Genomic DNA, 22964 nt, shown 5'->3' on the forward strand with positions numbered 1-22964 from the left:
GTTTAAAAAAATAAAAGTAAAAAAAATAAGTGTAGGTCTCTTATATAAGTATATTATGTATGTGTGATGTTCCATGTAAAGTCGTTTTGGTGTCTCAGTATTAGTTTTAAATCACTAGGAGTTAGAATTTATGTTAGTTGTTAATTAATGTTTACGTAATCATAGACTACTTAGTGTTATTTTTTATTTAAGAGTAACTTCAGTTGCTTTTTGCAAACGCGCAGAGGCGCCATGTTTTTGTTTTCCGCCATAGTTAGTAATGTTTGTGCCAAGATTTGTGAAATTACCGGCAGAACCGACCAATACTCAGTGCGACTGCCAAAGAACGAAATTGTTGTCATATCAGTTGATTAACCGTACAATAAATAGTGTTGTGAATACTAGATATACTTCAGTATACTGAGCTCAAAGTTCGCGTCCGATTTTGGGATGTTGTTTGTATTTTTTTCAAAATTACATCAAAATTAAAGTCTACTGATTTGTAAAACGGTTTTTTATTTATTTAATTACTCACTCCCCGAAGTTAGAAATATATTGCATGATTTTTGCTTGTAAATTGATACCATTAGCCCATTTCTCGAAGCTATAACTTACAACTTACAATTTACAAGTCGAGTAGTCACTTTCTAATATGACAAATTAAAAAGAGCCTTCCGCTTGCAACTTTCAACTTTGAAAAAATGGGCCACATGAGTGTAAAACAAGTCCTCAATTGCCAATTTATTTCGATAAAATTTTTGTAGTAGTAATTTTATAGTTAAAATGTTCTCTCTCAAGCTACTCTAGTGGTCGGATCAGCTGATTGTCACATTTCAACACACCCAGTGTGTCAAACGAACGATATTGGACTTTAAAACTTAGGTAACAAAACTTGGAATTATTCAATGTCCCTCTTAGAAGCCCTCCGAATAGGGCTGCCATCTCGAATTTCGCCAAACCCGGACAAAGATACAAAAAACCCGGACATTTAACGTAAATCGCATTTTTTCCCCGGACGAGTCAGAAATTATTTTTAAAAACATGACCTTTAATTTTCATCCATTTATTTTTTTAATTTCACACAATGTTTAATGTGTAATTTTTCTTATAAAAAAATATATTTGTCTCTTTTTAGTTTACTAAGTTACTAGATCAAATGAGGTATCGTTAGAAAGAGCTCAAATTACATATATCAACTATTACTTATAATTTTTTAGTTAAAGAAAAAAAAAGAATTTTGAAGGAAAATGTAAAAAAATAGCGTTCTTCCCCCCTATCTCCAAAGTTTACCAACGAAAAATTGTGAAAATTTTACGAAACATTGGCTTTATGATAAATATTGCAGGAAAAATTAAATAGACTGTGTATCTTGGAAACTTTTTTTTTAATTGACAATAAAAAACTTTTTCATTTCCACTCCCAATTTTACTACCCTTGCATATACATATTATACATCCATATCGTATTTCAAAATTATACGCAATTTTACCTAAAACGTTATCTTTCAAATAAAGTAAAAACTGTCGAAATTGGTGAACATTATAAAGAATTATGCCTGAAAAACCATCATACAATACAGGGCCGATTTGTGAATCTCGGCCATTCGATTTCGTGAAATTCATTCAATAATATCTCCACTACTAGCGATTTCAATTTTACTAACAGAATCGAAAACGAATGGTCATTACCACTAGTTTTAAAATTACTAGCCGTCCTTTTTCAAAAATAGCATTTACGGCGTTTTCCACAGACTTTTAAACGGCGAATATATTGTATTGTATTGACGTGTGAACTTCTGTCATGAATAAATGAATTGAAATTGAATTGAAATTGAATTCGGGCGTTCGAAATGCAAAAAAGTCGATCCCCTGGTTGCGCAAGTTAGAGAATTCACCGAGAGATGGCACTATACTATACCTACACAATAATGCTCATTAGTACCTGTACTTCTAGTCAAGTCATTATGTCTACATATATGAACTGATATTTTTTTAACCATTGGAAGTTTGTACGAATACGGAACCCTCGGTGGGCGAGTCCAAGTCTCACTTGGTCGGTTTTATTATGTAAACAGATATTAGTTAATCGGTCAACTTAAATTCGCTGATAATACTTAAATTCAATGAGGTGCTTCCTTACGTGAAAAGTGTCCGGGTTTTCCCCGGACACTTCTTGACTCCCCGCCCGGACGGCCCCCGGACGGCCTCCAAACTAGGACAAATCCGGGGAAACCCGGACGGATGGCAGCCCTACCTCCGAACTATAATGTACGTTTCCGTTGAAACGCTGGAAATTATTAAATTGTGTGTAATCATATATAATAATACTAGGCGACAAATGCATGCAGTGTCTTACCGAGGCCCGTTGGAAACGTATTCTCATAGATTCATGTTGGTTTTTATTCAATAAGACTACTCGTAATATGTTTACATTGATACAAGGTGTAATTTCGCAAGATTTTTCAATACGTGTGAATCACGGATTTTATTACCTATTATGATCAAAATAATATATAAATATTGTGTAACCTCGCGCATCTAAATATAGTGTGTGATTTGAAGATACCAGTTAAGTGTATGAATCGCTATCTATTAAGCGGTCTCGTTAATGGCAGAAGTAATTCAGTGGCAGTGGCTAATCAACCGTCGCTCGAACTCGCTGGGTAGAAGGTCAGTACATTTCCGACTATTCGTATCTGTTTATGTTTATATTTTCTAACATTGATGGTAGTGTTAATAAATCACTAATCTGCCATTAATAAGATTCTTAATCCTCGCAACGCTCAAGATTCTAGTATAAAAACTTGGAATATCTAACGTGCCTAAATTACCTATAATCATTTTGCTATAACAATTAATAATTACTAAAAGCGAAATCAGTGACTCGAGAGTCTCGAGACAGATGAAAGTGGCTCATAATACCGAATACTCTATCTGCTTTTGAGTTGACAATTTTTTTTCAGTAGGTACAGATGGTGATTTTTGCCCGCACTATTGCCCAAAGTGGTTCATTTCACCCGTTATCATCGTTTTATGTAGGCACTCTCTCTCTATGGAAAGACTCACGATTGTTCCATTCACTTCACGTTCTTCTTATCAAAGCATCTACTCTTATTGATAAGTATTAACTTTCAAGTTAATTATGCCATACTAACATTTAATTTAACCATATTCTAGATGTCTCCGAAGGTAGAAAAGATCTCGGAACAAGCGCTCCTGATAGGCGAAGGCCCGCATTGGGACGACCGCACGCAGTCTTTATACTTCGTCAGTATACTGGAGAATACTATACACAAATATGACGCGGCTACTGGGACTCATACTAGCACTAAATTGGGTGAGTAACTTGTTTATAAAACAATGATAGTATGAATCAATGGCTTGACACGCTACCGGGTGTCTAGAATTTTTTGTGACGCGTAGAGTAGCAATACATACGTACAAAAGGGGTACGCAGAATACATGAAACTGTTCAAGTTTCAGTGCCACTCTTATAATAGAGAACTTGACTGTTAAAATAAAATATTTTATACCTTGCACGAAATAAAGCATCAGATAATTATAAGAAAAACATGGACAGAAGTCATTTTTAAATCCAATTTCTATTTAATAAGTGAGGTAGAAATATATAAAGTAACTGAGTTGACCGTGACCTCACTTAATTCGATTCCATATTAAGTCCATATTTAGCAAGTCGTTCAAATTCGTTTTGACAGATCTTAAAAAGAAGCTGATTTGACTAGGAGGCAAGTAGCCTATAAGGTTTTGAAACAACACGAAATCGTGATATTGCTGACCCGCCTCCTACACCACAATTTAACCTATATCCCTCAGTCAACTTCTACGACACCCACGGGAAGAAAGGGGATAGTGAAGTTCGAATCTTAACCCGTCACCACACATGTTAACAGTGTGTGTGGTAATAATGTAGGTATCTAATATATTAAAAAAAAATGAGAAAAATTAAGTTCCGACTTCAAACTTGGTTGGTCCGCCATCATTAACAGAAGCTACCCGACTTTTCCAGACGGTCGCCCAGGCTTCATAGTGCCACTAGACGGGCACCTAGACCAGTTCGTCGTCGGCTTGGAGCGAGAATTCGTGGTGGTACAATGGGACGGCGTAGACGCTGCGAGGGTAGTACGATTATTAGGAGACGTGGATCAGCATGCTGTGGGGAACAGGATTAATGATGGAAAGGCTGATCCTAGAGGAAGGTTGTATGCAGGTATGCTATGTCAGAAGACTTGACTGATTCAACTAATGTTACTCGTTCCTTCATGGTGTCTTTAGATATTGAGTGAGACCATTTGGTGAGTTGGAGCGTGAATTCGTGGTGGTACAATGGGACGGAGTAGATGCGGCGAGGGTAGTACGATTATTAGGAGAAGTGGGGAACAGGATTAATGATGGGAATGCTGATCCTAGAGGCAAATTGTATGTAGGTATTTTATATCAGAAGATCTGACTGATTCAACCAATGTTACTCGTCCTTCATAGATAGATATTTAGACCATTTCGTGGGTTAGAGCATGAATTCGTGGTGGTACAATGGGACGGAGTAGACACGGCGGGGGTAGTACTATTACAAGGAGAAGTGGCGGATCAGCATTAATGATGGGCAGGCGGACCGGGAGAAATAAAACTACCCATGTATGATCTCTATCAATACCAATATCAATATCTAACTCTTTACTCGTAAAAAAACTACTAAATTTTACAGAATACGCAGACGTTCGCGGACTGCCAAATGTGCACACTCTTAAAACATCCAGCGCGCCAGTTGACGTCCGGACGTCCGTGTGCTCAAGGCCACGTCCACGACTTACGTCTGGTGGTTTGCACAGTTCACTGTATATTCATTGTCTAGATCGCGTCCGCGGACGTCCGAACTCATGTGTTCTTAGCTTCAACCATGATTTACATTAAGGTTTACCGTTAGCATATAGGTCTGTATAACTTTATCAACATACAATCACGCCTGTATTCCATGAAGGGGTAGGCAGAGCACATGAAACTACTCATGTTTCAGTGTCACTCTTGGCAAATAAAGGGTTGACAGAAAACGAAACTGTGACATTGCAGTGACAGGTTGCCAGCCTCTCGCCTACGCCACAATTTAACCCATATCCCACAGTCGCCTTCTACGACACCCACGGGAAGAAAGGGGTTGGTGAAATTCTTAACCCGTCACCACACGGCAACAACCAACTAAGTATTAATTCGATTTTCCAGGCACGATGGACGCAGCTACAACAATGGAGACGCTAGAAGCTCACAAAGGCACGCTATACCGATTAGACGAAAGCGGCATCACGGCTCTCTGTGATCGGATAACTATATCTAATGGCCTGGCCTGGGATGTGGGTGCTAGGGCTATGTATTATATCGACAGCGCAGAACGGAATATTAGGAGATATGACTATGATGCTGACACGGGGGACGTCTGTAAGTATTTGTCACTTATTTTAACTAAAGTGGCATTACCTCACTCATGCGCCGATCCGGGGGGGTCATGACCCCCCCCCCCCCCCCCCCTGGAGCCTGAGTTGGCCATACAAATAGACCACGTGACCCCCCCCTGGGGCCCCGGTCCTTTACCACGTGACCCCCCCTGGGGCCCCGGTCCTTTACCACGTGACCCCCCCCTGGGGCCCCGGTCCTTTACCACGTGACCCCCCCTGGGGCCCCGGTCCTTTACCACGTGACCCCCCCCTGGGGCCCCGGTCCTTTACCACGTGACCCCCCTGGGCACGAAGCTGGATCAACGCTTGCTCACTCTGTGATAGAATACAAATGTAGTACGAAAAGGGTTCCCTTCGTATTTTTCCGGAAGCGTTCGTATTTGTCATGCTAGTTAAGTCAATGTCAGTACATCTTGTACTGAGTCTGACCATAGATTAAATATAACAAGATCATACCATCCCATACATTAAAATGCGATCGCCTAAGACCGCCCTTACACTCCACCACACATAGATGGCGCCACAAAAAATGTCTTGTAGCTTTCGATTATAATTGTAGATGGCGTTAAGTGTAGTTTTGACATAGTTTTACGGCTCGGCATTGACACTTAATGCCAATCTACAAATAATCGGTGGCAACAAGGCATTTTTTTGTGGCGCCATCTATGTGTGTTGGAGTGTAAGCGCATTCGTAAGCGGTCGCATTTTAATGTATGGAATGGTATGACCTTGTTATATTTAATTTATGGTCTGACTATAGCATAACACGTTCGTACGTTTCCGTAAAAGTACGAAGGCAAATCTTTTTGCACTACGTCTGTAACTATTTCTAACGGCCTGGCCTAGGATTGAGCAGTATGTAATCTTAAAAAAAGAGCTTACTGGCTTTATTACAATTATTCTTGGTAGCCAGTAGCCACCTGGAGCTAAGTATACTCGAAAAAAAAAACATTTTAGATCCTGGTCACGGCATCAAATTAAATCGTAATTAAAAGTATGATATTACATATACATATTACTAAATAATTAAATACCTTACAATAATGTAAAGTAAGAAGCCAATAAAATGATATCTAACAGACAATCACACAACTTAGTAGAGCGGCGAGAGAGTCTCGGGAAAAGTTGATGTGACTGGAGAGTATACAAGTGGTATCGTTGTGATCGGTACACTTTACTGAGTACGAAATAATGACTTGTCACTTTCTCAGACTGTGGGGGGGTTAACTATGACGTCACAAAGATCGCGGTCCCGGGTTTAATTTTTTTGCCAATTTGTCTAGAACCCCTTATCCAATTTTGAAAAATGAGGTGTCGATTGAAAGCGTATAACATGCTGATTAAGATTTATTATATGTGAAAAGTATAGTTTTGTTAGTTATTTTTTAATTAACAATAATGCAAAAAATACGTTTTTTTTTACTCTCTTTTTTTATTTTTGTGACTCAAAAGGCAATGAAAACGGCCACTTAGCTAAAAAATATGTTATATAAATCATTTAACTACATTATTAAGCTATCTGTTGCTTTTTGAATTTCTACGATCGGATAATAAATGAGCAAACTACAACCACATACCTGTAGGCGGGGAGTACCGCTTGACACGCGTTCCCATACATTCGGCGTCTACCAAATTACACCTCGCGCAAAATTCGTTTCAAGCAGATATACCTCTAATCTTATTCATCGTAACCTATCAATATTGATATCATTTGAAAGCACAATTAAAGTACTTTAAAAAACAATGTCAATCATTTTTTTAAAATCAATAATCGCCAGTCTGTGGTGGTTACAAAGGAAAAAGTGGGTATGCAATTTGACTGGTTTCCTAGGTTTGATACCCTAGACGAGTTTAAAAGGGGAGGTAAAGGTGACATATGGGTTTTTCTCTGGCCTAAAAGCTACACAGAGGGTCAGGGGAGAAAAAACTAGGGTTTAAGTTTAGTTTTAAGTTATTTTTTCCTTTATTTGTTGATTTTATTGTGTTAATTTTTTTTGTAATTTTATCAAGGATACACGTTGGTTTCTTTTGCTAAAAGTTGCCTTTTTTATGAGAAATGTTATGAATTTTATGGCTTTTTCCGATAGAGACTAAAATTAACTTTCAAATAAGGCCACATAGTCATACTTTTACTTATATAATATTAAGGGTATGACTATGTATCAGTATGACTATGTGGCCTTATTTGAAAGTTAATTTTAGTCTCTATCGGAAAATGCCATAAAATTCATAACATTTCTCATAAAAAAGGGAATTTTCAGCAAAAGAAACCAATGTGTATCCTTGATAAAATTACAAAAAAATTAAACACAATAAAATCAACAAATAAAAGAAAAAATAACTTAAAACTAAACTTAAACCCTAGTTTTTTCTCCCTGACCCTCTGTATAGCTTTCAGGCCAGAGAACAACCCATATGTCACCTTTACCTCCCCTTTTAAACTCGTCTAGGGTATCAAACCTAGGAAACCAGTCAAATTGCATACCCACTTTTTTCTTTGTAACCACCACAGACTGGCGATTATTGATTTTATGAAAATGATTGACATTGTTTCTTAAAGTACTTTAATTGTACTTTCAAATGATACCAATATTGATAGGTTACGATGAATAAGATTAGAGGTATATCTGCTTGAAACGAATTTTGCGCGAGGTGTAATTTGGTAGACGCCGAATGTATGGGAACGCGTGTCAAGCGGTACTCCCCGCCTACAGGTATGTGGTTGTAGTTTGCTTATTTATTATCCGATCGTAGAAATTTAAAAAGCAACAGATAGCTTAATAATGTAGTTAAATGATTTATATAACATATTTTTTAGCTAAGTGGCCGTTTTCATTGCCTTTTTGAGTCACAAAAATCAAAAAAGAGAGTAAAAAAAAAGTATTTTTTGCATTATTATTAATTAAAAAATAACTAACAAAACTATACTCTTCACATATAATAAATCTTAATCAGCATGTTATACGCTTTCAATCGACACCTCATTTTTCAAAATTGGATAAGGGGTTCTAGACAAATTGGCAAAAAATTGAAACCCGGGACCGCGATCTTTGTGACGTCATAGTTAACCCCCCCACAGTCTGAGAAAGTGACAAGTCATTATTTCGTACTCAGTAAAGTCTACCGATCACAACGATACCACTTGTCAGCAGTATACTCTCCAGTCACATCAACTTCAAAACTAGACGACTTTTTTCAATTCCGCCGCCTTACTAACTGGAGGATTTGGTAACTTTTTGACTGAAATAAATTATATTCTATTCTATTTTTCTTTATTCCTTAGAGATAATCTGTACGTTCTTTCTTTGCTGGTAGAATGAAGGATTCCTAGTTGTTTTTATATATGTATGTATGTATGTATTTTTGGAAATATTTATTTAGGTGTATGTATATTTATTATGTAACTTCTTATGTAGGTAACTATGTAAAGTTTTAGTAATATCACCGCCCACAATATCTCTGCTTTGCCTAAAGGTTGACTGGTAGAGAATGCTGTCTGGCATTAAGTCCGCCTTTTGTACTATAAGTTTTTCTTTCTTTGTGTACAATAAAGATTAAATAAATAACATTTTAGTTTCAAATAAATCACATAATTATAATTTTTTTATTTCGAAGCACCTACTCTTTTTGATTATGTTTTTTTTTTATTTCCGCTACCCGAAGGTTATCTGGTAGTGATCGCTCTTTAGCGATAAGACCGCCTGTTGTCTGCCTCTATTTATAATCATTTGTTTTGTCTCCAATGTACCTTCTTTCTGTATCTTTTGCTGAGGTGTGCCAATAAAGAGTATTATATCTATCTATCTATTATTAATTTGCTTAAAGTAGTGGTGCAATCAAACTTTGTTTTATGAATGATCCAACCAAAATTTCATTCTTGTTTTCAGCAAACCCGCAATTCATTTTCGACCTGAAACAGCACGACGTGGAAGGCCTTCCCGATGGATGCACAATAGACACCGACGGCAATCTCTGGGTAGCACTCTTTGGGGGCGGCTGCGTGATCCAAGTGTCACCTGACGGGCAGTTGCTTAGAGCAGTACCGGTGCCGGCTAAACAGGTTTGTAGCCTATGGACGACACTGTAGATAGATACAGGCAATCTCTGGGTAGCGCTCTTTGGGGGCGGCTGCGTGATCCAAGTGTCACCTGACGGGCAGTTGCTTAGAGCAGTACCGGTGCCGGCTAAACAGGTTTGTAGCCTATGGACGACACTGTAGATAGATACAGGCAATCTCTGGGTAGCGCTCTTTGGGGGCGGCTGCGTGATCCAAGTGTCACCTGACGGGCAGTTGCTTAGAGCAGTACCGGTGCCGGCTAAACAGGTTTGTAGCCTATGGACGACACTGTAGATAGATACAGGCAATCTCTGGGTAGCGCTCTTTGGGGGCGGCTGCGTGATCCAAGTGTCACCTGACGGGCAGTTGCTTAGAGCAGTACCGGTGCCGGCTAAACAGGTTTGTAGCCTATGGACGACACTGTAGATAAATACAGGCAATCTCTGGGTAGCGCTCTTTGGGGGCGGCTGCGTGATCCAAGTGTCACCTGACGGGCAGTTGCTTAGAGCAGTACCGGTGCCGGCTAAACAGGTTTGTAGCCTATGGACGACACTGTAGATAGATACAGGCAATCTCTGGGTAGCGCTCTTTGGGGGCGGCTGCGTGATCCAAGTGTCACCTGACGGGCAGTTGCTTAGAGCAGTACCGGTGCCGGCTAAACAGGTATGTGGCTTAGGGCCGGTTGCATCAAACTAGAGATGGGCCGAATATTCGGTATTCGGCATATTCAGCAAGTTTTTCAATGTTCGTATTCGGCCGAATAATTCGGTTGCATCGCCGAATATTTACCGAATAAACAAAGTAAATAATTAATGAAGATCTTACGTATTCCATTGGATAATAAGTTCCTATTTTAGTAGCTTTCTAAGGAACTGTTTTGTAAAAAGTTAAAAAAACGTAGTTTAAGAGTTGAGAAGAGTTCAGAGTTGTTTTAACTAAGTTTTAGTTAATTCCACTAAATCATAAGAACGTAGTTGTAGTATATATAACCATTATCAATTATTTCGTAGTTTTAATCTTATCATTCGCTTTAAAAATATGGCGTAACCGAATATTCGGCCGAATATTCGTATTCGGCAAAGTCCATATTCGGCCCATCTCTACATCAAACCGTCTGTCACTGTTAAAGCGTTCGTTAAATTTTATTGTATGCGAAGTTCCATAGTCGTCTGCTGCGTGACGATGTGTCTGTCAAATGTGGTTGATGCAACTGGCCCTTAATATGGACGACACAGACACAACTAAACAGGTATGTTATTTGAGCCTAAAAACCAAACTCCTGTTAAATATTTTAAGTAAGTAAAACATGGACCGCGCCAAGAAAATAAAACAGTGGCTTCATGACATGCTGATTCCATTCCACGCGCATACATTGCTCACTTATTGGGTTTGGTTTGAGTCATTTCACCGCTCGCCTTCGTGTAAGGCCTGAGTGCACGCTCATATTGGGCGTGCAGCGGAGCGGGGCGTGCGCCGTGCATGTCAAACAATGGATGCTCATGGAAGTGTCCTGAGTCGACGCTGCATAGGGTGCAGAAGGGGGAGCCCGCCCTGCTGCTCATCAAGCTGACCGAGTGAATGTGAGCGAGTCGATATCGATGTGTTAAAAACATCAGCATCGTCATCATCATTTGAGCATTTCTTTTTTTTTATGCCATTTTTTTAGGGAATTTTAGGTCAATTATACTCAGAATCACGAGTACTTTCAATCTCACTGGGAGACAAAAAGTGTCCCGTAATTTCCATACATTTTTGTTACTTTCCTCTTTTGTTACCCCATACAACATGTACGGAAAATGGTAACAAAATAAGAAAAAATCGTATGGGACAATTTTTTTAACTACTAGGATTGAAAAAGCTAGTGATTCTGGGTAGAAATAGCATAATTTTTTTCAAAAATATCACATTTCATAAAAGTGGCAAAAAAAAAAGCTCATTTCAGCCATTAATCGCCCACTGCTGAGCATAAGCCTCCCTTCGTGTACGCCACTTATCCCGATCCGGGGCTAATCTCAAAACATGCTTCGTATCAATCACAACGCAATATAAACCTAGTGTAGGTTTATTAAGTTTAAATAAAAAAATATATATATTTTCCCAGGTAACCTCTTGCACCTTCGGCGGCCCAGAGCTGGACATCCTCTTCGTGACGACGGCCCGCATTGACACTGTGGAGGAACAGAAGTTCCCGAGCGGCTGTACCTTTAAGATAACAGGACTTGGTGTCAAAGGACACCCTAATGTTAACTTCAAACTCTAGTATAAAAAGTGTATATGTTATTTCTGAAAAGCTAGACGCCTTTCACCCACTCTAAGGACAATGTGTTCTTGCACTTCTTAAAAAAACACAAATAATAAAAAAAGATTTCTTCCCCAAAAGGTTTATTTTTGTTTACCATTCTTCGAGCAAGTGGATGCCTCGAATTAATAAGCGCGGACGTGGCAGACCCAGACGGAAGTGGCGGGACGACCTTGACACCTCACCAAGAGCTGTGGAAATCACGGGGAGAGGCCTTTACCCAGCATTGGAATACATAAACGGGCTTTTAAAAAAAATCTTCGATATGCACTATCTACAAGGTTTTCTATCTACAATGGCGGAAAGTAGCGTCAGGGACTAATCAGAAAACAGAGGATAAGTACTTTATTAACTGCTTCTTCAATTTTACAAATGTGAAACGTTATGCTAAATGCCAGGCAAATTGTTATCTTCACAGTGTCAATTTATAGCCTGGCAAAAAAGCATAGGGGCGCCACCATCTATATAAACCGTTTGGTGTGTTGTGGCAACTATTGAGTCACTTTTGTATGAGAACAGTCAGTGTTGCTATGATAAATAAAAAATAGTTCCATTTCTACTCTTTTTGCAGGCTGCAAACGCGATGGTTCTTTGACTTAGTAAGAACAAAATATACCGAAATATTTCAATAATAAAATATAAGACTTTTATCCAGTTTTTACCTACTTGTTTGGCCACCCAGATTAAATAAAACAATACAATTAAAATTAATTAAGTTACATAATTTATCAGCATCTCACTATCAATAGAAAGTAAACAAAACACTCAATATCGTATATATCGCAACCCGTATCTTATAGGCACGATATTATGAAGAAGCTGTGAAGGTTAAGTGACCCTTGAGATAGTAGTTTTATCAATGCATAAAAATACAGCAATTTATCTGTGGTATGGTATCACTTTTTTTTAAAACGGGATTAGGTATGCCTTGTATATCGTATGGCAAGTAGATAAAATATATGACGTCTTATGACGAAAGGTTTCAAAAACATTTGGGAGCACGTTTAACCCTCGCAAAGCTCAAGATCTCACTTTTTGACCTTTCTTTTGAATTTTGGAATATTTCGCATGCTCGAGAGGTCGACAACTTAAACAACTTTGCCCCCTTGTTAATAGTTATTTGTTATACAAGGGGACAAAGTTGTATTTTAACGCCGAGTGTGGAATTGAAAAACGAGCAAGTGAAAGGATTCTATAGTTGAACCACGAGCGAAGCGAGTGGTTCGAGAATAGAATCCTGAACTTGCGAGTTTTTTAACACACGAGAAGTAAAATACATTTGCACCCGAGTGTAACACAAAACTTTTCCCCTCACTATAGCGAAGACCCTCCAACACAAAAAATGCATTTATCACTGCTTCCAGTAGTTCCACAGGTGGTAAACCATCTTTATTACTAGATTCACCCACTTTTATCAATTTTAAAGCAGTTAATTTGACTTTATTCAAGGTCAAATTACTTTACCCACTAGTGGATAAAATGCGTTTTTACCCGCTGGTATTAAAGGACAAAACACGTGTTTCCGAGCTAGTGAGGGGAAAACAAATATGTAAGTATTATTTTCTTATCTCCTAGCTCAACGCCCCCTTTTAGTGTGTTATTGGTATATTTTAAATTAAGGTGATCACTGATTAATTCTTATCAAAGAGGATTGTTGCACTTATCTGCGCGCGAGTTCATCGTTCGATATGTATCGTGAGTTGTGTAGCTGTCATTGTCAAACATTCAATTATAGAGTGATTGTTTTTTGTTTGCCTCGTTACCGGCGTCCGACCGGCCAGTCTTCGCTCCGCCGCCGCAAGGTAAGGTTATCTATGGCCAGTTTCTTTTTGATTTATGTTTTGTAAACTGAAGGATTATGTGTTTGTGCGCCGCTTAATGTTGTGACTTTACCCTGCATGCAAGGTTGTAAGTTTTTGTGTTGGTATTAACTCTTATGAACAGTATGATTGATAATGATCAACCGAATGCTATCTTAACACAGCATCCAAGAAGTCGAGAGTTTATACTACGATATTGAGTATTTAATGTACGATATTGAGTGTCTAATTTAACTATGTTTAGTAGTTAAACTCTTTTTTATGATTATTCAATCAAATGTAGGCAAAAGAGGCCGATTCTGCAGTAAATTTTGTAACAGTTTTAATTTTGTTATGATACATGTAGCAATTCTCACGCGTACAACTGAGTAATTATTTATGTGCGAGCTAGATACCTGATGAAGCGATGAATATATAAAATCGATCGCTATCAGAGAACAAGGATTAACAGCTGGTAGTGATCGATAACGACGTTTTAATATCATGGCAGCGTTTTTGAGTTAACAACTTTTATATGAACCTTAAATTGACCATCTAATTAAGTAATTACTTTAGCATTCTTAATCTCAACTACTAAGTAGGTACTTACAGTAAGAACCTAACGAGCAAAAAAAAATATAATTAATGAAATGTACCTAAACATAAATATCACTAGGTAGGTTTAGGTAAGTATTATGAGAGCAAAAAAAAAGAATATTCGATTTGATATGAAACTTGAAGTTACAGTTCTTACGAAACATTTTTTACGAGCAATGAATATATGTAAAAGCGAATTTAGTATAACATTACATTAAACTGGTTTCATGTAAAGCATCAGAATTAGTGCCTAATAAAGTGGGTACATTAATTAGGTTTCTGTTAATTGTCTGCGCATGAAGGTATTAATTAGAATCTACGGAGCTATAAGGAAAACTTCTACATGACTAGGTACTTTTTCACTTAATTGATTCCAACTAAGTAGTTTATTTTTATTTTATCTTATAATGTCACGCACGAATGGTGTTATAAATTGATAATGACGAAGTGATAAGCGATGTTGTCTGTAAAAGGCCTACCTTGCATTTTTAATTGTTGCGTGTATATTATGGTTTTCCGTTCTTTTGGCGTTATTATAGTATTATATAACAATAAATTGCTCATCAAGTTAAATGTGGTATTTCATAACAAGTTTACGTATCTATAATATAGTATAATTAGGAAATGTAGTAATTATTGTGTTCTTAGTTACTTTGTTTGTGTAACTTTGTTTTGTTTGTTATTATATTATAGATATTTCGTTATACAAAGTCATGAGTACCTACCTACTTGACATCCGGAAAATAGCGGATCACAACTGGATGAGACTAGCCCAGGACCGGGAAAAGTGGCGTACTAGAAGAGAGGCCTATGCTCAGCAGTGGGCGATAAAGGACTGATATGATGATGATGATGATGACCTACCCACTGATATACCCTATACCTATTTTTATAACACACTGAAAACGTTTTACTATGAAGACTATAGGTTTTAAACTAATTTGTCTCACAAAAGTTCATATTTTCACCACATCGTACTCTGTCGTCGCTTTATTTTTTTTTTTCACCATAACGTTCAAATAAGTATTAAAAATAAAGTATAAATTTCCAGAATGCCCCTGGAAGTGAAACAAATCACAGGTCCGCTGGTCCTCGGCGAAGGCCCTCATTGGGACGATCGGGTCCAGGCTCTTTATTTTGTGAGCATCCATGAGAAAAGCATCCACAAGTACAACCCGGTGAGCGGAGAGCACACCAAAACTACCCTCGGTAAGATATAGAGCGCCGTCTAGTAGAAAATCGGTAAAGCTTACAGCGCCATCTAGTTAAATAGTTTAATAATCAAAGGCATGGGAATAGTGACCGATCAGAACAGTGAGACTATTTGTATTTTGTCAGCATACGAAAACTACGGCATCTAAATGTAAAGGTATGGGAGCAATATCTAGTCAAAAGTAAACATTCAGTCGAATAGAGAACCTCCTCCTTTTTTTGAAGTCGGTTAAAAACTTACGAGTACAAATCACAGGCACTAGTTAAAAATCACTGAGATCGGAATCCTTAATGAAGGGTCAGAACAGTAGGACGACTTAGCGCATTTTCACATTATCCGATCCGATATCGGATGTCGGAAGGATTTCAAAGGCAAAAATCAAAGATGGCGGCTTCAATGTATGGGATATCGGTCCTACATCCGAAATCGGATCGGATAATGTGAAAACGCACTTAGGCCCAGTATTGCATCAACCACAGTTGAAAACAGACTCATATTAGAATTAGTAATTATAATAAACCATAGGTACCTATTAAAACCTTTTTTATAATTTCAGACGGTCGTCCCGGCTTCATAGTTCCAGTAGAAGGAGCACTAGACCAGTTCGTAGTGGGTTTGGAGCGGGAATTCGTGGTTGTCCAGTGGGACGGTGCCGAAGGGAGCGCCGTGAAGGTTGTTCGGAAGATCGGAGAGGTTGACCAGGACGCTACGAGGAACAGGATCAATGATGGGAAGGCGGATCCTAGGGGCAGGATCTTTGGAGGTGAGGGGTTTTATGCAGACTTGCTGGCAAAGGCCTATAAGCTGTTAGGGCTATGAGATTATAGGGAAGGCGAGAATTCGGGGTTGTCCAATGTGACGGTGCTGAAGGCAACGCAGTGTAAGTTGTTCAGAAGATCGGGGAGGTGGACCAGGATACGAGGAACAGGATCAATGATGGTAAGGCGGATCCTAGGGGCAGGATCTTTGGATTGGAGGTGAGGAAGGGTTTCATGTGGATTCGCTGGTATAGGCTATAAGGCTCATTACCAGCTGTGCTAAAGAAATGGAAACTGTTAAATCTCGAATAAGGGAGCCGAAAGCGGAGACAAATTAAACACCGGCCATTTACATTGATAGCTGTATTCGACTGATTTCGGTGGGTGCGCAGCCCGCCGTCTTTCTAAGACTACCCACATATCTAACATCCCTCCACCAATATTCCTAAAGTTACAAACTTTCCTTTAAGTTTAAGTTAACTAAAACTAGCCTAAAAGAATTGCTTATAGTCTACAATTTTCCTTAACCGCTTTCCAATAGGCTCAGTAGCCTGCGGTTCGACAGGAGGCACAGTTGTCTCGCTATTACTGTTGGGAGTCTCGGGTTGAGCGTCTTCGTACTCCTGAGAGCGGTCGCCGTCTGCCTCTTGCTCGACCTGGTCCGGCTGGTTGTCTACTGTGCCAGCATCTGGTATGTGATCAGTCGGAGGTGCTGTTTGTGACATCTCTGTGATCGCCGGATGCTCCTTCAAAATAACGGGTATCTGGAAGTCATCTGCCACGGAGTCGGCTGCCGGTGAAGGCTGTGACAATTTAGCCAACTCAGTGACCCTTGGTTGCACCGTCGCAGGAACTGCCGGTTGGCTGTCATACAACACGTGTTCCTCCTCCCCCTTATATTTCAAAATTTGATTCGTGTGTTTTTTTACATTTCGGTTAAGGTTTACTAGCTGTACTATATATACTGAAGAACCAAGTTTTTTTAATATTTTTCCTTTAACTAACTGTCTATTTTGATTAATATAAACCTGCACTAACACTTGCTCACCAATCGCAAAATTCACTTTACGGGAACCACGATATTGTTCAATCTGTCGACATTGTTTTTCTTTGACGAGTACGTCGAGTGGTGCGCTGGATGATGCGACTGGTGGAGCTATCAAGTCCAATCTACTTCTTAATTTCCGCCCAAATAATAATTCAGAAGGGGATCTGTCTGTAGTGCTGTGTGTGGAATTCCTGTAATGGAATAAAAATTCTTGAATTTTTACATTTAAATCCTTCCCGCTGCTACCCGACATTATTATACCTTTAATAGCCCGTTTAATAATCTTAATATAGCTTTCCGCTTGACCGTTGCTGGCCGGGCTATAACTAGGTGAAGTTATATGTTGTATTCCATTACGAGCGCAAAACTCCTTAAATTCTTTAGATATGAAATAGGACCCGTTGTCACTGCAAATAACGTTAAATATTCCAAACCTTGCCATTACTTCGCTTAGCCGTTCTATAATTACGCGAGTACTATAATTATTAGACACCTCGAAACATTCGACCCATTTTGAAAACGCGTCTACAATGACTAAAAAAGTTCTATTGTTTATGGGCCCCAATAAGTCCATATGTACCCGATGCCAGCTGTGCGGCGGGAACGGCCACGGCGTGAGCGGCGCCCGCGCCGGCGCCGGCCGCAGCGCCGCGCACACGCGGCACGTCGCGACACACTCCTCGATATCCTGTGAGAGGCGTGGCCACCAAAACCTGTCACGGGCTTGCGCTTTCATTTTATGCGCACCTAAATGGCCCCTATGTAACTCCTCAATTATTTTTGTTCTCATAGACTGCGGTATTACTAGTTTATGACCTTTCAGAACTAGGTCGTTTTCTACAGCTAGCTCATTACGGTTATCATAATATGGTTTTAGCAGTGTGTTTTGAATTTTATTAGGCCACCCATTTAAAATAAAATTAATTACTTTTGAAAGCGAGTCGTCCAGTCGCGTGCCCATTTTTATGTCATTTAATGATAAAAAATTATCGCCCTCATAAGCAAAATTGACGTAATTATCTTTGGTGGCTATGTCGTCTACGTGCAAAACCGGTTTCTCGTGCGGCGCTCGGCTCAAGAAATCAGCTGAGTTACGTGAACTTGACACATATTCAATCTTATAGTTATATGCCGATAAGAAAATCGCGTATCTTTGTAGCCTGTTTGCCGAAACTTCAGGTATTCCTTTCTCAGGATTAAATATAGATAAAAGTGGCTTATGGTCTGTCCTTAAGGTAAATGGAATGTTTCGTCCATATAAATATTGGTGATATTTGCGAATTCCGAACAGAATAGCACTTGCCTCTTTCTCTATCTGACTATATCTTTTTTCTGCAGCAGTCAAGGATCGCGAAGCATATGAAACCGGTTTTTCAACCCCTTCTACTATTAATGACAAAATAGCGCCAAGTCCGTAAGGCGATGCATCTACAGTCAAAAATAACTCTGCGTCCGGATTAAAATGTGCTAAATTTTTATCCGACGATAATTCCTTTTTTATCTTGTCGACTGCATCGCTGTGTTCCTGTTTCCAAACCCATGATACATTTTTTTGCAACAGTTCGTGAAGCGGGCTAAGTATACTAGATGCATTTTCTACAAAATTTCTATAATAGTTAACAAGCCCTAAAAAGGATTTTAACTCAGATACGTTACTTGGGATTTTTGCTTCTAATATAGCTTTCACTTTTTCAGGTGATTTATGAATGCCGTGCTTATCTATAATGTACCCTAAATACGATATTGAGTTTTGGAAAAAGGAACACTTTTCTTTTTGCAACACCAGCCCGGCCGCCTCCAACCTGCGGAATACCTCATCTAGCCTATTTACATGTTCACTTGTGTTTTTTCCGGTTACCAGGATGTCGTCCAAATAAACCAGAACTCCATCTAAACCTGCTAGTAGGGTTTCCATGGTCCTTTGAAAAATGGCCGGTGCCGATGCTAAGCCGAACACGAGCCGGGTATACTTGAATAGCCCTTTGTGAGTATTTATGGTTGTTAACAATTGCGAATCTTCTGATAAGACTAACTGGTTGTAGGCGCTCGACAAATCAAGTTTAGAAAACTGTTCGCCCCCATTTAGTTTAGCAAATAGCTCCTCTACGCGGGGCAGGGGGTACTTTTCTACAAGTAAATGTTTATTTAGTGAGACTGAATAGTCCGCGCATAACCTTAATGACTTATCGCGTTTAATTACTGGCACAATCGGACTTGCATACTCCGAATAATTAATAGGAACTAAAATGCCTAGGCCCGTCAATCTAGTTAGTTCTTTTTCTACAAGTTCTCTTAACGCGAACGGTAAAGGCCGTGCCCTACAAAAAATGGGTTTTGTGTTAGATTTTATTTTCAGTTCAACTTTTGTATGTTTACAGCAACCTAATTTATTTGAAAATAGTTTTGGATACTTTGACGTCAATTCATCATATTTGAAATAATTTACCTGACATAGTTCCAAATTAAATGCTGAAATAAAATCTCTGCCTAATAATAAGGCCCCATCGCCCCGTGGTACCTGAACCCTAATGACATTAGTCACCGACTTATACCTAAATGGTAGGCTTAATGTACCTAAAATATCTATAGGCCCTCCGTTATAGGTATGTAAATGCTTATCGGGCGGATTCAGCGGGAAGTTATAGAATAACAACTTATAAGTACTTTCCGGTATCATAGTTACCGGAGAACCCGTGTCTAACTCAAAAGTTATAGGACTTTCATTTACTACGACAGATTCCTTCATGGGTTCACCACGTACTGAGCGAATATTGCACACCACATGCTTACCAGTTACATCGACGTCATCATCAGCGCCGCACTCGACGTAATACTGCCGAGACATTCCTTTCGAACACACCCGTTTTAAGTGTCCTTTAACTCCGCAACGTTTACAAACGTGATGCTTAAAACGGCAAGAATCCTGCTGATGGCCCGTGTAGCCGCAAATTCCGCATGCGACGCCGCCGCTACGCGCGTCGCCGGTGCCGGCGCCGGCGCCCGCGTCGGGCGCGGCGCGCGCGGCGGCGCCCGGCCAGCGCTGCCCGCGCGGCGGCCCGCCGCCGCTGCGCGCCGGTGCCGCTGACACTTTCAGGACTTGCAGAGGGACCTGCGCGGCTTCCGATGCCGCGCCCGCTGTGGCGCTCCGACCTTGCTGTGATCCTATTCGCGCACTCCTCATGCCTTCTGCGATTTGCAATGCTTTTTGCAATGTGACGTCCGCCATTTTCGTCGTAAACAGCTTATCTCGCTCAGGCCCGTGCGCCATGCCGAGCACGAACCGATCTCGCAGCAGGTCATCGAACGAGTCCGCGCTGAACTCGCAATGCGCGGCCAGGCCCCGCACGCGAGCTGCCCACTCCGCCATGGACTCGTTTGAACTTTGCACTGCACTATGAAATTTGTACCGTTCCGCAAAACCACACTTTTTACTTGTACTCGCAAAATGTTCATCGAACAATTTAACAACGTCCGTGTAACTGTACTTCGCGACTTCCTTAGGTAATGCTAGATCTCGCGCTAATTTATACGTTGCTTCCGTTAAACAACTTAGCAAAATAGCGCGACGTTTTGCGCCGGATTTGTCTCTATCCTCATCGAGTTCGTTCGCGAGGAACCATTGTTCCAACCTGTCCTTATACACTGACCACTCATGCACTTCGTGGTTAAAGGTTGTAAGTGTGCCAACTGTTACTTTGGCCATTATCACACGCGTAACCGATAAATATTTTCGTCGTCGCCACTGTTAAATCTCGAATAAGGGAGCCGAAAGCGGAGACAAATTAAACACCGGCCATTTACATTGATAGCTGTATTCGACTGATTTCGGTGGGTGCGCAGCCCGCCGTCTTTCTAAGACTACCCACATATCTAACAAAACATCACAACAAAGTTTAAATCGATGTTCTGAATCCTGAAGTGCGGACAGTACATACAGACATCTTATCCCCACGATATCACTGTAATGAGCAATGAGCAATACATATAGGCATTTTCAATTTTTCTATCAACCTGTTTCATTTTATTATAGTTTACAGCATATTCTCGCGTCTTCGTTCAAGCTAATATATTTTCTCGTTCCTTAGTTTATGGCACTCATGAGAGTCATGAGTCTCTTGGTCACAGTAAATAGATTTTATTTTAATTTATCCGTCAACATATTCTTTCCAGGTACAATGGGCTACGAGAAGTCTCCCGGCGACTTTGCCCAAGAGCAGGGCTCCCTCTATCGAGTTGACGGTAACATTACCCGTGTGGCCGACAAGATAGGGATTTCAAACGGTCTGGCTTGGGACTTGGATGCCAAGGCCATGTACTACATAGACTCGCTAGAGAGAAACGTCCGGAGATACGACTATGATGTGGAGACTGGGAATGTCTGTGAGTAAACCTTGCTATAACCGTTCATTATCCTTAGATAAATGAACTGCGTGTAACCTGCCTGCACTTAAGAGTAAGGCGCCCTCTATCGAGTGGCAACATTAATCGAGTAGCAGACAAGGCTTGGGACTTGAATGCTAAAGCCATGTAATACTATACATATGTGTAGACTCGCTAGAGACAAACGACCGGAGATACGATTATCATACTGGAAATGTCCGTAAGTACATAAACCATGTTAATATTCGTTCACTAACTTAAGAACTTTCCCGGTGACATTGCGTAAGATCAAGGCTCCCTCTATCGGGTTGATGGCAACATCACTCTTGTAGCAAATACAACATTTGGGGCAAAAAATTACAATACTACAAAATAGAAACTTTTGTGAAGAACTAATTTCAATATTATTCTACAATCTCAGCACTAGATTACCTATACGATACTACAATTTTCTAAAATAACTGTTTCCAGCAAATATGAAGCATATCTTCAACCTCCCGAAGAATGGTCTGGACGGTTTCCCCGACGGCGGCACCATAGACACTGACGGCAACCTGTGGATCGCCGTGTTCAACAACGGGGTGGTCATCCAGGTGTCTCCTGACGGCAAGCTGCTCAAGAAAGTCCCGATACCCGCTAAACAGGTAGCTATACATACTACGCATTATAAACTAACATGCACTACTCATTTTATTAAAATGGAAATAATTAGGTAGAACTTGAACTCGCAACCTCTATAACCCGTACATCGCTCTTAACTAAGCTGTCAATGCGCAATTTTTTTTTATCCTTCCGGTGGGATAGCGTAAAGCGACCTCTAGCGAAATACATAGTACACAACGATACGAGTGCGGAAAAGAGTAAATTCGAAACGAGTGGTATAAATTAATCATTGAAGTTGACAAGAAATGTAGGTATGCATTATCTTTGCGAGCTAGTGCAGGAAAAACACACTTTTTTAAAGCATGTAAGTAGTAAATTCCATGTGATGATATGAATAATGGTTTAGCCAGTTCAGATCTATATTTTTTTCATTTGCTTTCGGTTGGGTTGGGGATTTAATAGTAAGTAGACATAAAAGCGAACATGTTATATTAAAATATCTTCCAGTTACTACAATCATATATTTTCAGGTAACCTCGTGCACCTTCGGCGGCCCTAACTTGGACATCCTCTTCGTAACCACGTCTCGCTACATGAACAAACCGGGCGAGGGGGAGCCACAAGACGGATGCACTTTCATGGTGACTGGCCTGGGCGTGAAGGGACACCCGAATGTTAACTTTAAGTTTTAATCGTGTGAAGTGAAGTGTTACATGTTTATGTTATTGCCATTTAAATTAATCAATTTATAAAATTGTTACCTACAT

The 22964-nt window shown here is 39.8% G+C and overlaps 2 protein-coding genes across 3 annotated transcripts; both read left to right on the forward strand.

Annotated features, from left to right (window-relative positions):
* Window positions 1-2341: 2341 nt before the first annotated feature.
* On the forward strand, window positions 2342-11879 carry LOC125229473 (regucalcin-like). Of its 2 annotated transcripts, none has more exons than XM_048134320.1 (6): window positions 2342-2648; window positions 3156-3315; window positions 4006-4206; window positions 5214-5426; window positions 9331-9408; window positions 9541-9677. In XM_048134320.1, the coding sequence occupies exons 2-6, from the start codon at window positions 3156-3158 to the stop codon at window positions 9660-9662; spliced, it is 774 nt and encodes a 257-aa protein (XP_047990277.1). In that variant the 5' UTR covers window positions 2342-2648; the 3' UTR covers window positions 9663-9677. The 2 variants fall into 2 exon arrangements, with proteins under 2 accessions (XP_047990277.1, XP_047990276.1); XM_048134319.1 differs by lacking the exon at window positions 9541-9677 and adding an exon at window positions 11602-11879 and having other exon boundaries at window positions 2343-2648; window positions 9331-9503.
* A 1616-nt stretch (window positions 11880-13495) lies between these two features.
* Window positions 13496-22963, forward strand: LOC125229375 (regucalcin-like). Its single transcript, XM_048134197.1, has 6 exons — window positions 13496-13601; window positions 15247-15404; window positions 15965-16171; window positions 21385-21594; window positions 22066-22238; window positions 22728-22963. The coding sequence occupies exons 2-6, from the start codon at window positions 15248-15250 to the stop codon at window positions 22887-22889; spliced, it is 909 nt and encodes a 302-aa protein (XP_047990154.1). The 5' UTR covers window positions 13496-13601; window position 15247; the 3' UTR covers window positions 22890-22963.
* The last annotated feature ends 1 nt before the right edge of the window (window position 22964 follows it).

The sequence above is a fragment of the Leguminivora glycinivorella genome, chromosome 9, assembly GCF_023078275.1.
Source record: "Leguminivora glycinivorella isolate SPB_JAAS2020 chromosome 9, LegGlyc_1.1, whole genome shotgun sequence".
NCBI lineage: Eukaryota > Metazoa > Arthropoda > Insecta > Lepidoptera > Tortricidae > Leguminivora > Leguminivora glycinivorella.